General features: G+C 35.9%; 1 protein-coding gene across 10 annotated transcripts in view; it reads right to left on the bottom strand.

The window, feature by feature from the left end:
• The window catches only part of ZMYND11 (zinc finger MYND-type containing 11), a 146845-nt gene that overhangs the window by 88892 nt on the left and 41618 nt on the right, over positions 1-16335 (bottom strand). For 9 of the 10 annotated variants that reach the window (XM_070390911.1, XM_070390929.1, XM_070390901.1 and 6 more), the window contains exon 2: positions 6938-7072. In XM_070390911.1, coding sequence (XP_070247012.1) covers positions 6938-7053 — 116 coding nt within the window. In that variant the 5' untranslated portion in view covers positions 7054-7072. Of the gene's footprint in view, positions 1-6937; positions 7073-16335 lie in introns of those variants that run through there. The other variant, XM_070390963.1, reaches the window with a different exon arrangement.

Below are 16335 nucleotides of genomic sequence, written 5' to 3'. Positions count from 1 at the left end.
ATAACAATTCCTGACCTTTACTTGTGGTAAATAAATAAAAAACATAAAGCACATATGTACATACGCTGATATGACGGAACTTTTTTTTTTTAATAAATAAATGGGAGATGGTGACGTAACCACGAAAGGACCTACGTCGAGTCCAACATAACCCAAGGACTGTCTGAGGTCTAAAAGATGAAAAAAAATCAATAGAAAATTACAAATATAAAAGATGAAAAAAGATCCAAAACAGTATAAGAGAAGGCCCCAATTAAAAAATACTAAATAAGTGTGTGTATATAATAAAATTTTATAATACTAGTATATACATAATTTTTAAGTACAATTTTCAAGATTTCAAAGTATACATTAAAGGGACACTGTGTACCCAAGAAAAACAACCTAGAATGATCAACATTGAGGCATATAGTCAAATTATTAGACCTCAAAGAAAAAGAAAAAAATCTTTGTGTATCTAGGCAAAATGACAGTCACAACAAAAAGAAAATCAAGTTATCAGATATTTTTGACAGCAATGCTTTAGCAAGAATTATAACATACAGGTGCAGCAAAAGTAGGTTTACAGTTGTTCATATGGAAAACAAAATAAGTAAATCATAATGCAAGAATAAACTGTTTAGCATACTTATAATTGTAAACCTACTTTTGCTCCACCCTGTATAAGAAACTAAAAGGAAAAATATAAATTATGGATTCTATATCAACTCAAATTGATTCTTAGGTAAAAATTAATATGCAAGAACTAAAAAACTTGTTCCCATGAAGTCTTGATTAAGAGTCTACAACTAAATTGGATACATGCAAAAAAATAAAACTAGACCACCAATTAATATCATACACAAAAATAAATTAAAAATGAATAAAGGACTTAAATGTAAGATGGGAAACCATAAAAATCTTAGAAGAATCCATAGGCAGCAAAATATCAGACATATGTCATAGCAATACATATCCTAGGACAATGGAAACTAAGGAGAAAATAAACAAATGGGACTACATCAAAATAAAAAGCTTCTGCACAGCAAAAGAAACCATCAATAAAACAGCAAGAGAGCCCACTACATGGGAGAACATATTTACCAATGTTACAACCGATAAATGTTTAATCTCCAAAATTTATAGGAAACTCATACAACTTAACAAAAGGGAGGTAAATAATCCAATCAAAAAATGGGCAAAGAATCTAAATAGACAGACACTCTTTGAAAGTGGACATACAGAAGGCCATGAGACATATAAAACATGCTCAAAGTCACTAATCATCAGAGAGATGCAAATCAAAATGACAATGAGGTACCATCTCACACTTGTCAGAATGGCTATCATCAACAAATCAACAAATCAATAAACGACAAGTGCTGGAGAGGATTCGGAGAAAAGGGAAACCTCGTGCACTGCTGGTGGGAATGCAGACTGGTGCAGCCACTGTGGAAAACGGTATGGCATTTCCTCAAAAAATTAAAAATGGAACTGCCATTTGACCCAGTAATCCCACTTCTAGGAAGATATCCCAAGAAATCAGAAACACCAATCAGAAAGGATATATGCACCCCTATGTTCATAGCAGCACAATTTACAATAGCTAAGATCTGGAAATAGCCTAAGTGCCCACCAGCAGATGGGTAGATTAAAAAACTGTGGTACATCTACACAATTGAATACTATGCTGCTGTAAAAAAGAAAGAACTCTTACCATTTGCAACAGCCAGTCAGAGAAAGATAAGTATCACATGATCTCACTCATTTGTTGAATATAATGAACAACATAAACTGATGAACTAAAATAGATCCAGAGACACAGAAGCATTGAACAGACCATTGAGCCTCAGAGGGAAGGTAGGGGAAGGGGAAGGGAAAGGGGTGGGGGAGCCGAGTAAGAGATCAAGCAAAGGACTTGCATGCATGCATGCATATAAGCATAACCAAAGGACACAGACAGTAGTGGGGATGGGACATGTGCTGGGGGGAGGGGGGTGGCCAGGGAGAGGTCAATGGGGGAAAAAAGGACACATAGGTAATATTTTCAACAATAAAGAATTTAAATTTAAAAAATGTAGATATAGCCCTAGCCAGTTTGGCTCAGTGGATAGAGCATCGGCCTGCAGACTGAAGGGTCCCAGGTTCGATTCCGGCCAAGGGCACATGCCTGGGTTGCGGGCTCAATCCCCAGTAGGGGCATGCAGGAGGCAGCCAATCAATGATTCTCTCTCATCACTGATGTTTCTATCTCTCTCTCCCTCTTCCTTCCTCTCTGAAATCAATAAAGAAATATATTTTTTAAAAAAAAGTAGATATAAAGAACAGATTGGTGGTTGCCAGAGGCAGGGTTTGGGGGCAGACAAAAGGTACAAACTTCTAGCATAAGATAAATAATTTCTGTGGAGTAATGTACAGCACAGTGACTATCTATATAAAAGCCTAGGCTACTGGCCAATCGGCCAATCGGCCAACCGGCCAGTAGATATGACGCACACTGACCACCAGGGGGCAGACACTCAATGCAGGAGCCACCGAGCTGCGGTGACTTGGCAGCTATGGTTCTCAGGTGACACATCCGAAACCAGAAAGGATGGAGCCCAATTCCAGGGTGCGTCACCCAAGAACCACCCTCACACAATCTGGGACCGCTCGGAAGATGTCGGAGAGCTTTCGGCCCGATCCCCTCAGGCCAGGCCAAAGGACCCCACCGATGCATGAATCTGTGCACTGGACCTCTAGTTATTAATAATACTGTACTGTATATTTGAAAGTTGCTGCGACAATAAATCTTAAAAGTTATCACAAAGAAAAAAATGTAACTATATGAAATGATGCATGTTAACTGAACTTATTGAGGTGATGATTTTGCAATATAAACATATCAAATCATTATGTTGTACAATTTAAACTAACACAGTGTAGATTATATCTCAATGAAATTGGGGGAAAATAATCTACTAGAGAATGAACTTTAAATACCAATATAGGACTAATGATAAGCATAAAACAGATACTTACAGAAGACTAAATGGTGGCTATTAGGAAGAAAGTATAATATGTAATTGCTATATTCTCTGATAGTTTAGAATTCATATGGTTTCCACTTGTCTTCTGTGTCTATTATTGGTTATAGTGTTGTTATTGTTCTCAAATAGCTTGGTACATAATGTTAGATAAAACAACTGAGTGGTTATTACATGATATTCCAAAATGTTATCATTCATGATATCCTTGAGAATATGACCCTTACTGTGTAAGAAAGGACATAAATATTTTAGATAAAAGAATTAAGTAAAACCCAAAAGACATAAATAACAGTATGAATTCATGAGATGGTTTTTTTCTTTTACAATTATACTTATTTCCAAAACTCTGTCCACTAGATTCCTAGAGAGAATGACTTAGCATTAATGAGCACAATGAAGGTCAGAAAGTGCTCTTGAAATACTTTTTCTAACTGAAAGAAATCAAAGGCCCCTGGAGAAATATAGGGGAAAGGTGTATGTAAAATCCTCTTGTATGGGAAAGCAGAGTAACTTCAGGAACGTTAACAGGCTCCAAATGGTCAAAGATAGGAAATTTTGAGCATCAATAAAGATTACATCAGAAATGGATTGAAATATATCAAATGCATAAATTCCAAATAACACTTTAAAAAAACTAATTGGTTACCATTAGAGGATACAAGGTTGAAAACTGGTAAATAAAGGAAAAGAATCAGTTACTCTACTTTTCCAATATGAACCAAATAGTAAGTCATAGAAAGTTTATGTCCTAGGTAGAAGTATTCCAGTTAAAAAAAAAAAAAAGGAAGTATAAAATTTAGACTATCATCGTTTTGCAATCCTTAATTAACAGGTTCTAGCTAGCCGCTTTGCATCAAAGCTACTAACCTCACATATGAGAAACAACAGGCATTATGGCCTCCTGAGAGGAAAACAGAGTTCCACCTATGAAGCAGACTCATCCCACCCCCAATTCTATAGATAAATATTAATTTCCATGAAATTCAGAGGAATGAAAAAAAGGTTAAAGTCCACCACAGGGATGCAATCAGCAAAAGTCAGACTATAGGAAACCACATAGCAAATGAGCCGGTATCTTCAATAAATAAATTGGAAAAGAAAACAATAACAACAAAAAAGATGAGTAAGAAACTTATAGATCAAAAGTGACTTAAAAGTCATACCAAACCAAAACAAGAACCAAAACACTATACATAAGTAAACTACAGTGTTTCAGGTGTGCCAGGCTTCCAAATATTATGAAGAGCCATGACCCCAAAGCCTAAAACTTTTAATGCATCATTTTAAAGTTATGTAGCTTTTATTTTTATAATGGAGTCACTCACTAATCATAATACAGAATGAAACATAATGACTACATATGCATTCTTTACTCTACTACAGCCTTCAGTAATTTAAGGTATTTGTAAAGATTAAGATACCTGTATGTTCAGAATTGGCTGTAAATAAGCAGAGCAACTTGATTTAAAATTAGTCTAATGCTGGAAAAGTACGTAAATTTAGAATACAGAACAGGAATATTAGGCTTTAAAGCAAAGGACCTGACTTCTTGTCATGGTCCAATGTTTCTTCCTAACTTACCTTGGCAAGTATAGTGATAATGAGCAAGCCAAGGCATTAGGCTAGGCCAGTGGTGGGCAAACTGCGGCTCGGCAAACCGCAGCTCACAAGCCACATGCAGCCCTTTGGCCCCTTGAGTGTGGCTCTTCCACAAAATACCGGCTCTTCCACAAAATACCGACTTCTGCGCATGGGCCACGAAGTTTTAATCACACTGTACGTGCGTCCCCGCACGTGGTATTTTGTGGAAGAGCCACACTCAAGGGGCCAAAGAGCCACATGTGGCTTGCGAGCGCAGTTTGCTGACCACGGGGCTAGGCCATTAGCTAGATAGCTCCTTCCTGGGGCTGATGGTCTGGCAGGGAGGTAATTACACATGTGACTAATGTTCTAAAAAAAAAAAAAAGTACAGCATGCTATGAAGTGTGTCCCCCTAAGAAAAAGGAAAATAGCATACTCTCAGATGAGATGAAGCAGAAAAAAGCACTGGGAACCACTCTTAAACACTTACCCTCTAGCTTACTTAAGTTTTTTTCACCTTTGGATAAGTCTAATAAAACAATGACTATTTGGTAGGTAAATTAATTTATTCATATTTATCTTAAGATCTATGGACCTTAAAACATGAAGAAAAATAAGCCTTGGCATCCCTAAGGCTGTACCGATGAAGAAAGGAGCAAAGAAAATGTTTATCAACAATCCATAATGCAAAATAAGAAGAGGTGTACAATTCTGTTAACAACCTCTGTATATTTTATTATAATTTAACATATGTACGTACATATGTATGTACACACAGATGTTATGATCCTCCAAAGACACCTGCATCCACTTCTGTAGGATTAATTCTCTGGCTCCCAGATCAGCAAGTTGGTACAGCCTAATAGCAATCTTGAAGGCCAAACTGTGTACATTTCACACTGGGAGATTCCCACAGATTCCTAGAGACTGTCCTTTTAAAGCTTTTAGAGAAAGATGCCATGGTTTAGAAAGAATAGCCTGAAAAATTAGTTCAGTCAGTCTTAAATGACTTTAATTTAAAAAATTAAATCCAAAGAATCGTGTTTCATTTCTACTTTCTATAAATAATTTTGATATACATAAACTACATGTTTTTTTAAATAAAAAATTCCCAATCATGGGAAAATACTTTCGGCTTTTAATTCTTTGAGATGTTTTAAAAAATGTTTTTATACCAATATTATTTCACTGTAAGTTGCATTTAGTTACCATGCCTCAAATTAGTTGCTTTATTTAAAAACATAAAGTAATTTAAATTTAATTATTATATGCTACTTATTTTATTTTTATTTTCCATATAGGTGTTACATACCTTTTTTCTTCCATTAGCCTATAGGAGCTAGGACTTGTACATAGGAAACTTTAAAATATTCAAAGAGTAAATACAGATTGAGAACAATATATAACATCCCTTTCACCTTCTTCTGTTGCTTCTCTCTTAGCTAACCTTTATAATCTTCTCCACCAGAATACAGGTAAGGGACAAAAATATATGGTACTCACTTTTGTTGCTTATTAATAAAGGCCAACATAAGTATTCAATTATGTGAGCTTTTATATAAATCATGTTTTCCATTTTTTACAGATAACATCTAAAAATGTGTGGGAGGAATAAGTACAAAGAAATTCTAACTTACCAAAAAAATATTTAAACATTAAAAAAAAATTTAGCTTTGTTCCTTAAAAAATACCCAGGAAAATAAATATATAATAAAATCAAGTTCTATTTGAAGACTCCCTTATAATTAATATTTAACATGAAAATTGAATATTCATAAAACAGTCTGATTTTTTCTATACTGAATCTTGGTCTATCAAGATAAATAATAGCATTGGAAACTAGAGGGAAAAATAACTTTCTCTTAACTAAGATTTATTTACTATATTTTAAAACTATAGAATAATATTGTTAAACATTAGAATAAAATTATTAAACATTCTTGGTTAGCGGGCTATGAACTAAAAGGATGTTTACTGTAGGTACCATGCTTATCCTATATTAAAATCAATAATAAACAGTAGTTTTTAGATAGTTTAAATAAAAGTGATTAATTAAAAGCCTTTTTAACAAAAAACATATAAAGACCTGTTTCAAGAGTTAAATTTTTGTTAACTGAAGTACTATTACAAATAGTACATAATAACATTTATTTATAAAACCTCTAAACACAAGTTGCTTGTGTATGTTTCTGCATTTGTTTTTCTAACAACTATATACTCCTACAAGGCAAAAAGTGACTAGTACTTTGTAATATATGTTATCATAATAAATAAGTTATTTTTGGACCTTTTATCCCAAAGTCTTATATGATATTTTACAGAGATATTTTTTGTTTAAATTTACTTACTTTGTAATACGGTCAATGTTGGCAATTTGCTTCTGGTTCCGTATAATCTCAATGGCTGCCCAAAGATGCTGGATAGCTTTTGTATCCGCCTGTCGTCTTTTTGTTAAACGTGCCATGACCTGTTAACTGCTTTAGCTGTAGGAATATACAAAAATATAAGGACAAAAAGCATGGATTACAAAATGAATTATAATTAACGCTATCAGCACCTCTTGAACACTGCTGAGTACACTAACGTAGTATGTAACATGACCAATTTTTTATTTTCTACAATACACATCACCAATTACTTTCATAAAAATATCATTCAGTTCATTACTTCATAAAGAATGACATTTTAAGACCCAAAAGTTAAAAAACAGCATCCTAATGACAAATGGTCACCTTATTCCAATAGATCAAAAAATATATATTTAAATTTTATTTTAAAATAAAAATATTACAACATAAAATTTCATTTTTTAAAAAAAATATATTTTATTGATTTTTTACAGAGAGGAAGGGAGAGGGATAGAAAGTTAGAAACATCGATGAGCGAGAAACATCGATCAGCTGCCTCCTGCACGACCCCTACTGGGGATGTGCCTGCAGCCAAGGTACATGCCCTTGACCGGAATCAAACCTGGGACCCTTGAGTCCGCAGGCCTACGCTCTATCCACTGAGCCAAACCGGTTAGGGCTAAAATTTCATTTTTGATATTACATTGTGCCTCATCTTACAGAGTGATACAAAATGAAATTTAAATGCCCTAGTTCTGTGGTTCTTCAGTTTATTATACTCATGGTTTAAATTTCAATTTTATATAGTCTTATTGATAAATGAAAACAACATTCTCTTTCTTTAAAGTAAAACCATAAACAGAGAATATAAGGTAGTTATTTCTGGCTGAGGTGTGAAAGGCTGGGGCAGATACACAAATGTCGGATTAGTGTTCGTTGTTTATTACATTATTTGAAAACAACATTGCTATTTTATTCAAATTTCAGTATTCTGAGTGAACTAAAGAAAATGGTCACTAATGTATCCTGGCAAGATGGGGGGTTGCAGCCTAAATGCCTGTGCTATTACCACAGAAAGAGGCATCCCTGGACAATCACCAGGGCATGAAGGGACCTGTTTATCTTTGCTTTTAAGAGATGATTGGCTGTTTAAAGCAAAGATAAAAATAATTGTTATGATTAGATTTATAACATACGTAGACATAAAATAGGTTACAATACCACCACAAACGGGGAAGAGGCAGTAATAATTACCATCATGTAAACTCTTACACTTTATGTGAAGTGGTTTTATAGTAATTCAAGGGGGACTATGGTAAATTGAGGATGCATATTATAATCCCTAGAGGAAGCACTAAAGAATACAAACAGGAACAGTTAACATTAATTCAACTTATAAAATGTTTTTTTAAAATATGTGCAAAATTAAGGATAACTTATTCAAAACTACAGAAAATATATAACAGCAAAGTTAACATTGAAAAAATAGTACCTAAATAAATAATTTTATATAACATAATCTAACAACTAGAAGAATACAATGAGGGAAAGTAGCAGAAAGCCTAAAAGTTATGTCAATTCTTACAAATGGTTAAAATCAAGACTAAAGAATTAAGCAATTCCAAGCTTCAGAAAAACAGATGTAAAGTTAAAACCAAAGAATTCTGGGATCTACCTGAAAGAACTCACACAGGTGAATACATATGCCCTGTTAATGAAGGTACACCACCATAAGGAAGATGCTCATAGTTATAGGAGCCCAAAGAGAACATTGCAAAGAATGCAACCCAAGTAAGGTGAAAACAATAATGCCTAAACCATATAATAGTACCAAAAACAATATGACCTAGTAGAGCAAGGTCTCTTTATCATACAATGCTAAAATTCTCTCTTCTTAATGAAATCTAAAATCATTCATTCACTCAACTCTTCTGTATGCTCTGGAAATATAGCAATAGCAAAACAGACAAATATTTCTATCATAAATAAATATAATTTGAAATTCAGGCGTTCATCAATAAAAAGAAAATCTCAGAAAATGAGTTTCGTATATCCTATGTACATAGTTTGTCATTTTAAGTCTTCATTAATGTGGCAAACCAAACTTTTCAGTCCATCTTTCCTAAATGTGTATTACATTACTACGAAACTGAATCCTCAAAATGCCTAAATATGTCCAAAAACTTCACACCTTTATCCCTTTGTTGAATAGTTCTCTCTGCCTAGAATGTTTCCCCCTGCCCCTTTACTAATTATTAAAATTTTCCTTCTTTTTAGAAGTTACTCTAAAGCAATTGTTCCTGACCAACAAACTGAATCAAACTCAATTCTCTTGTGTATTATAGAGTAACTTGTTTATGCATCTCTTCAAATTTATTGCATTGTACAAAAATTATAAATTCCTCCCTAAAGAATCCATTAATTCAAGTAAGAAAGACTATATCCTGTTTATTTTTTCATCTGTCTTTAAAGGTGACTAGCATAATTATAAACAGGATAAACTTTTAGTATGAAATTATGAAATTCAACTTTTCCAACTATGCTATACAAATAACAAAGTCCCTGAGTAAGCCTTCATTTAAGTTAGATCAAAGATTAAAACGCCAAAAACAAAGATGAGAAGACTTGTAGAGGTATTTAATACAATCCTCAACGACAGACTCCCCTCAGGGAGTTAAGGGTTTTAAGTTCCTTGTGTTATCTGGGAAGAAAATAATTTACATTAAACCTTGATACATCAAAAACGCAATTTACTACCTCTAGAAAAACACTTTTTAACTGGTGTGCAACAAATTTTAAAACAATGAATACACTGACCTCTTTTCCCTTAGATTGTCAAATGAAAACAGCCAATACTACAATAGCCATCTGGTATGAATCAATCAAAATTATACCTTTTTTTTTTTTTGTCAAATAGGCAAAAAATAAAAAAATTGGGGGGGGGGGGTTGTTCTACAGAATTTTAATAATTATCTTATGTGTGTCATGAGATGAAAAAGATTGAAAATCACTATTCTAGAGTAAACAATACATAAAAGAATACAAAACGACCAAGCTACTAGCAGGGGTAAAAAGAGCTTTATCGACACCCTCCTATCACCAAAAAAGAAGAAATTAGAGCAAGATTAATAAAAGGACATTATAATATACTAGAGGCCCGGTGCAAAAAAATTTGTGCACTCGGGAGGGTCCCTCAGCCCGGCCTGTGCCCTCTCGCAGTCTGGGACCCCTCGGGGGATGACCACCTGCTGGCTTAGGCCTGCTCCACGAGGGGATTGGGCCTAAGCTGGCAATCAGACATCCCTCTGGCAGCCTGGCAGCCCGGCAGCCCTCGGGGGATGTCCACTTGCCAGCGGGGAGCAGACCTAAGCTGCAGTCGGACATCCTTAGCGCTACTGAGGAGGCAGGAGAGGCTCCCACCACCACCACTGTACTGGCAGCCATCAGCCTGGCTTGTGGCTAAGCATAGCTCCTCCATGTGGGAGCTCACTGACCACCAGAGGGCAGCTCCTGCATTGAGCGTCTGTCCCCTGGTGGTCAGTGTGTGTCATAGTGACCAGTCATTCCCAGTCTTTCTGCTGTTAGGGTCAGTTTGCATATTACCCTTTTACTATATAGGATAGAGGCCTGGTGCACAGGTGGGGGCTGGCTGGTTTGCCCTGAAGGGTGTTCTGGATCAGGGTAGGGGTCCGGCTTGGGTGCCTGGCCAGTCTGGGTGAGGGACTGATGGCTGTTTGCAGCTGGTCACACCCCCTTCAGGGTGGGGGTCCCCACTGGGGTGCCTGGCCAGCCTGGATGAGGGGCTGATGGCTATTTTCAGGCTGTCCGCACCCCCTTTAGGGTGGGGGTCCCCACTGGGATGCCTGGCCAGTCTGGATGAGGGGCTGAGGGCTGTTTTCAGGCTGGCCAAGCTGGCTACTGAAGCTCCCAGTCTCTCCTTTTATTCTTTTTTTTTTTTTTTTAATTCTTGGATTCATTTACCTTCTATAATTGAAACTTTGTTGCTTAGAGTGGAGCTCAGAGCCCGGCCGCAGCAGGGAGGAAGCTTGGCTTCCTCCATCACTGGAGCAAGCAAGCTTCCTGCTCACTTCAGCTGCGTGGCTGCTGGCCACCATCTTGGTTGGGTTAATGCGCATATACTGCTGATTAGCCAATGGGAAGCGAAGCAAAAGTATGGTCAATTACCATGTTTGTCTATTATTAGATTAGATGGTGATAGAAATAAACCCAAATATATCAGTAATTACATTAAATCCAAAATATAATTTCAATAAAAGACAGCAATTTTGTGCCTGAATTAAACACAATTAAACAAAACCCAGCTACATACTGCTTGCAAAAGATACCATTTTAAAAAATATATTTTTTATTTATTTAAGAGAGGAAGGGAGAGGGGGAGATAGAAACATCAATGATGAGAGAGAATCATTGATCAGCTGCTCCTGCATGCCCCCTAATGGGGATCGAGCCTGTAACCAGGGCATATGCCCTTGACCAGAATCTACCCCAGGACCTTTCAGTCCGCAGGCCAATGCTCTATCCACTGAACCAAACAGCTAGGGCCAAAAGACACATCTTCAATGTAAAGGACACAAAAAGTCTGTGAAGAAAAAGGTAAAAAACAGTACCATGCAAAAATTATCAAAAAGAAAGCTGGCAAAAGTACAATAATATAAAATCTTACTAAGAAAAAATAAAAGGGTCATATCAAAGCAATAAAAAGATTCAACTAATTAGGAAATATTCTAAAATTTATGTACTTAACATAATCTCAAAACATAAAAATTAACAAATTTGAAAGGAAAAATAGACAAATCCAGTCATAGTAGGAGATTTAATATTGCTTTCAATAACTGATAAGACAAGGAGAAAAATTACTAGGTATACAGAAGTTTTACAAAAGCTTTTAATAACCTTGTCCTGATATATGTAAATCTCTGTAGCCAATAAGTGCAGAATGCACATTCTTTTCAAATGCACATGTTATGTTTACACAGTGATCACATAGTGAGTGTCAACAAATTTCAAAGGGTTAAAATTATACAGTCTGCTCTCTCTCTCTCTCTACAATAGAACCGAAGAAGAAATCAGTAACAAAAGATAACCAAAAACAATTCCTGCGGTTTTGGAAGCATATGTATTTTTTACTTCTAAATAAACTATGGGTTGATGAAAAAGTCACAATAAAAATCAGAAAAATAAAATGAAAGAAATGCAAATAGAAATACTAGTTATATTAACTAGTTAAATTCTGATATGTACTTAAAAGGAAATTTACAGCCTTAAATACATATATGGTTGACCTCTGAACAGTGGGATTAGAGGTACTGACCCCTGCGCAGTGGAAAATCCAAGTATAAATTTTGATTCCCTGTTGTCCCTTGATATCTGCAGAGGATTGGTTCCAGGACACCTGGCCCCAACCAAACTCCGCAAATATTCAAGTCCTTATATAAAATGGCATAGAACAATGCAACAGAGGGGCCTCTGCATCCATGAATCAAAAATACTATTTTTGATTCAAAGTTAGTTAAATCCTTAGATACAGAACTCAGTCAGATGGAGGGCTGACTGTATATTTATGAGAAAAAAATCCATGTACAATTCAAACCCATGTTATTCAAGGGTCAGCTGTGTAAGAAAAGGGGAAGAGGCTAAAAACCAATAATCTAAACATCCATCTCAAGAAATTACAGAATTAAATATTAAGCAAAAAAAGCAGAAGGAAATTACATATACGTGTGTGTGTATAATTAGAAAACAAACATACAAAAGAAACAATAAGAGAATAAGTCGATTCTTTCAAAAGACAAACAATTGGTAAAACTACCAACAACTATCAAATCAGACACGAAGAAATAAAAAGCATGAATAAACCTGTAATTATTAAAGGGGTTGGATGATTAAAATATCTTCCACAAACAGAAACTCTAGAACCAGAGTTCTTCACCTTAGATGCTACCAAAAATTTCAAGGAAAAACACCAGTCTTATAGAAACTCTAGCCAAAAGAATAGAAAAAAAGGAAATATGTCCCACCTTGTTATTTGATATCAACTAGCCTTGATATCAAAACCTAACAAAGGACACTGGGAGAAAGTAAAGTTATAGGTCTATCTCATTCATGATCATGAATGTAAAAATTCTAAACAAAATACCAGCAAATCAAGTCCAGCAATACATAAAGAGCAATACAGCCCAACCAAATTTACTACAATCCTAACAACTCACCCCACTAAGGGAATAAAGGAAGATAATCATATAATCAGCTTAATAAATGCAAAACAAAACAAAACAAAACACACTAGATACAATTATTCATCCATTCAAAGCAAAATAGAAACACAAAGAAAAACTTTTTAATGTGAGAAAGGATACCATATAAAACCAATAGCAGAAAATTCATTATCAATTAAATGCTAAAAGCTTTCTCTCTGCAAATGGCAATGAACTAAAATAGCCATACTCATGACTTCTATTAAACACTGTACTGAAGGACCCAATCAGGCAAGGAAAATAATAAATGACATATATGATTGGAAAAGAAGTATTAAAACTCATTATTCAGAAATGATGTCTAACCATAGAAAATTTTCAAAAAAAATCTACAGATGAATTATTAAAATTAGTGACTTCAATGTTAGTGGACATAAAGCCTATACAGAAAATAATTTCTATATACTAGAAAAACTGAGTAAATAAAAAAATTTAAATATTATTTACAATGTCACCCCAAAAAAATCATCTAGGAAACTCTAATAAAAGATATGCAAACTTTCTAACCAGAATGCCATGAAACTCTATTGAGAAAATCTTAAATGACCTAAATAATGGAGGGGTAAAAGTCATATTCATAGATAAGGTTAAAATTGTAAAATATGCTAATTCCCCGAAATGGGATTTACAAATTCAGTGCAATATCAACCAATATTATAGTGGAATTTTTTTAGAGTAAATTAACAAACTGATTTTAAGATTTATATGGAAATGTAAACAGCTAAGAATAGCCAGTAAACAAACAAGATATAAATAACAAATAAGTAACAAAGACCATAACAGATATAACTGGAAGATCTGATAGCATACATCAAGACATATTGTAAAGCTACAGTGATTAAAACAGTGTCAAAGAAAACAAGTCATATAAATTCATGGAAAGGACCAATCCAGAAACAGACTCATGCATATATGGATACTTGATTTATGTGACAATGATGGCACTTGCAAAGCAATGAATTTAAGATAACTCCATTAAGAATGCTGGGTCAATTAGATATCCATATGGGGGTGGGGGATGGGGGGGTATCAAACAACCTTTACCACACACAAAAAAATGAATTACCTGTACATTATAAGCATGCAAGCGTCTGGAAGAGAATATAGCACACTACTTTTATGAGCTGGAAATAGGGAAAGATTTCTTATGCAGGATATATGCAAACACTAAAATGCTAAATAGGTTGGAGTGTCATCCCATAAAGCAAAACGTTTGTGGGTTTGATTTCCAGTCAGAGCACATACCTAAGTTGCAGGTTTGATCCCCAGTCAGGGCGTGTACAGGAGGCAACCGATCAATGTTTCTCTTTCTCAAAAGTCAGTAAGAAACATATTCTCGGATCAGTATTTAAAAAAACAACAACAAACCAAAAAAAACCCAACATTCGCATTATAGGAGTACCAGAAGGAGAAGAGAGAGAGCCAGAGGGATTGAAAACCTGTTTGAAAAAATAATGACAGAAAACTTCCCTAACTGGCAAAGGAAATATACATACAAGTCCAGGAAGCATAAAGGGTCCCAAACAAGATGAACTCATAGAGGTCTATACCAAGATTCATCGTAATTAAAATGACAAAGGTTTAAGACAAAGAGAGAATCCTAAAAGAAAAGTAATTACCTAGAAGAGAGTTCCCATGAGGGTCAACTAATTTCTCAACAGAAACTGTTCAGACCAGAAGGGATTGCCACAAAATATTCCAAGTGATTAAAATCAAGGACCTACAACCAAAATTACTCTACCAAGCAAGGCTAACATTTAGAATCAAAGGAAAGATAGAGTATCTCTGACCAAAAAAAGCAAACAAAACAAAAAATAAAAGATTCATCACCACTAACTCAGTACTACAAGAAATGTTAAAGGGACTTCTTTAAGAAAAAAGGCCAAAAATATGAATAAGGAAATAGAGCAAAAGAAAAAATTCTCACTGACAATGGCAAACACAGTCAAAGCAGTGGTTCAACCAATGATAAAGCTAGTATAAAGGTTAAAAGACAAAAGTAGGATACTGAGCTCCCAACTTAGGCAGAGCCCTCGCTGGGCAAGCACCGCGCACCGCGCACCCCGACAAAAACAGAGTGCGCTCTGCCATCAGCACAGACAAACCCTTTGGCTGGGCACACCCCGCTCCCACAAAGATAGACCTGCTGCCCGGTGTGTGCTATGCACCTGGCAGAGAAAGAGCCTTGAGCCGGTGGGTGCTCTGCCACTAGCACAGACAAAGCCTTTGGCTTGTAAACACGCTGCCCCCAGCACAGACAGATCTGTCACCTGATGCACGCCCTACCCACAGCCCAAGTCAGAGCTGCTGGTGCGACCTGGTGTGCCAAACCACAGGTCACAGGTCCATGCTGTAAGTGCACTGCCAGAGGGACATAGGGCACCATCCTGCCTTAGGGGCTAGAGCAGCATGGCAAACTGCATGCCAGAGGGCTCTGGGCCCTCACAGGGAGTCGCCCACCAAACCCAAGTAACGGACAATTGAGGGACCAGAATTGTAGGAGAAGGGGATACAACTCAGAGCAGAGACAATAAAGGTGTGAAACTCAAGGCAAACCCAGCCCCTGGGGCTAGCGAGTCCAGGACCATTGGACTGTGAGGAGGCTCAACCCCTCAGACACCAAGCAGATAGCCCAGAGCCAGAAAGAGCAAAAATGGACACACACACACACAAAGGAAAGAAGATAAGGAATCACCAGAAAATGAACTAAATGAAATGGAGGCATGCACTATGTCAGAAAAAGAATTCAAAATAAGGGTCATACAATTCATAAACCAGATGTATGAGAAAATCAACAACCTATGTAAGAATTGGGGGGAAACAAAGAGTGATATAGCTACAGTAAAAACCACCATGGAAGCTTTCAACAGTAGACTAAGAGAAGCGGAGGACCAAATTAGCAAATTAGAAGGCAGGGAAGCAAAACACACCCAAATTGAACCACAATTGGAAAGAAAAAATGAAAAGACAGGAGGAGATCCTGAGGGAGCTTTGGGTCAACATGAAATGAAGCAACATATGTATAATAGGGGTGCCAGAAAGACAAGAAGAGAAGCAAGGGTTAGAAAACCTATTTGAAGAAATAATGTCAAAAAACTTCCCTGATGTGGGAAGAAAAAGTCA

This window comes from Myotis yumanensis, unplaced genomic scaffold (assembly GCF_028538775.1).
Source record: "Myotis yumanensis isolate MYYU_CA2020_CCGP unplaced genomic scaffold, mMyoYum1.0.hap1 SCAF_1, whole genome shotgun sequence".
In the NCBI taxonomy this organism is placed as follows: Eukaryota; Metazoa; Chordata; class Mammalia; order Chiroptera; family Vespertilionidae; genus Myotis; species Myotis yumanensis.
This window is presented reverse-complemented; position numbering and strand designations above follow the sequence as displayed.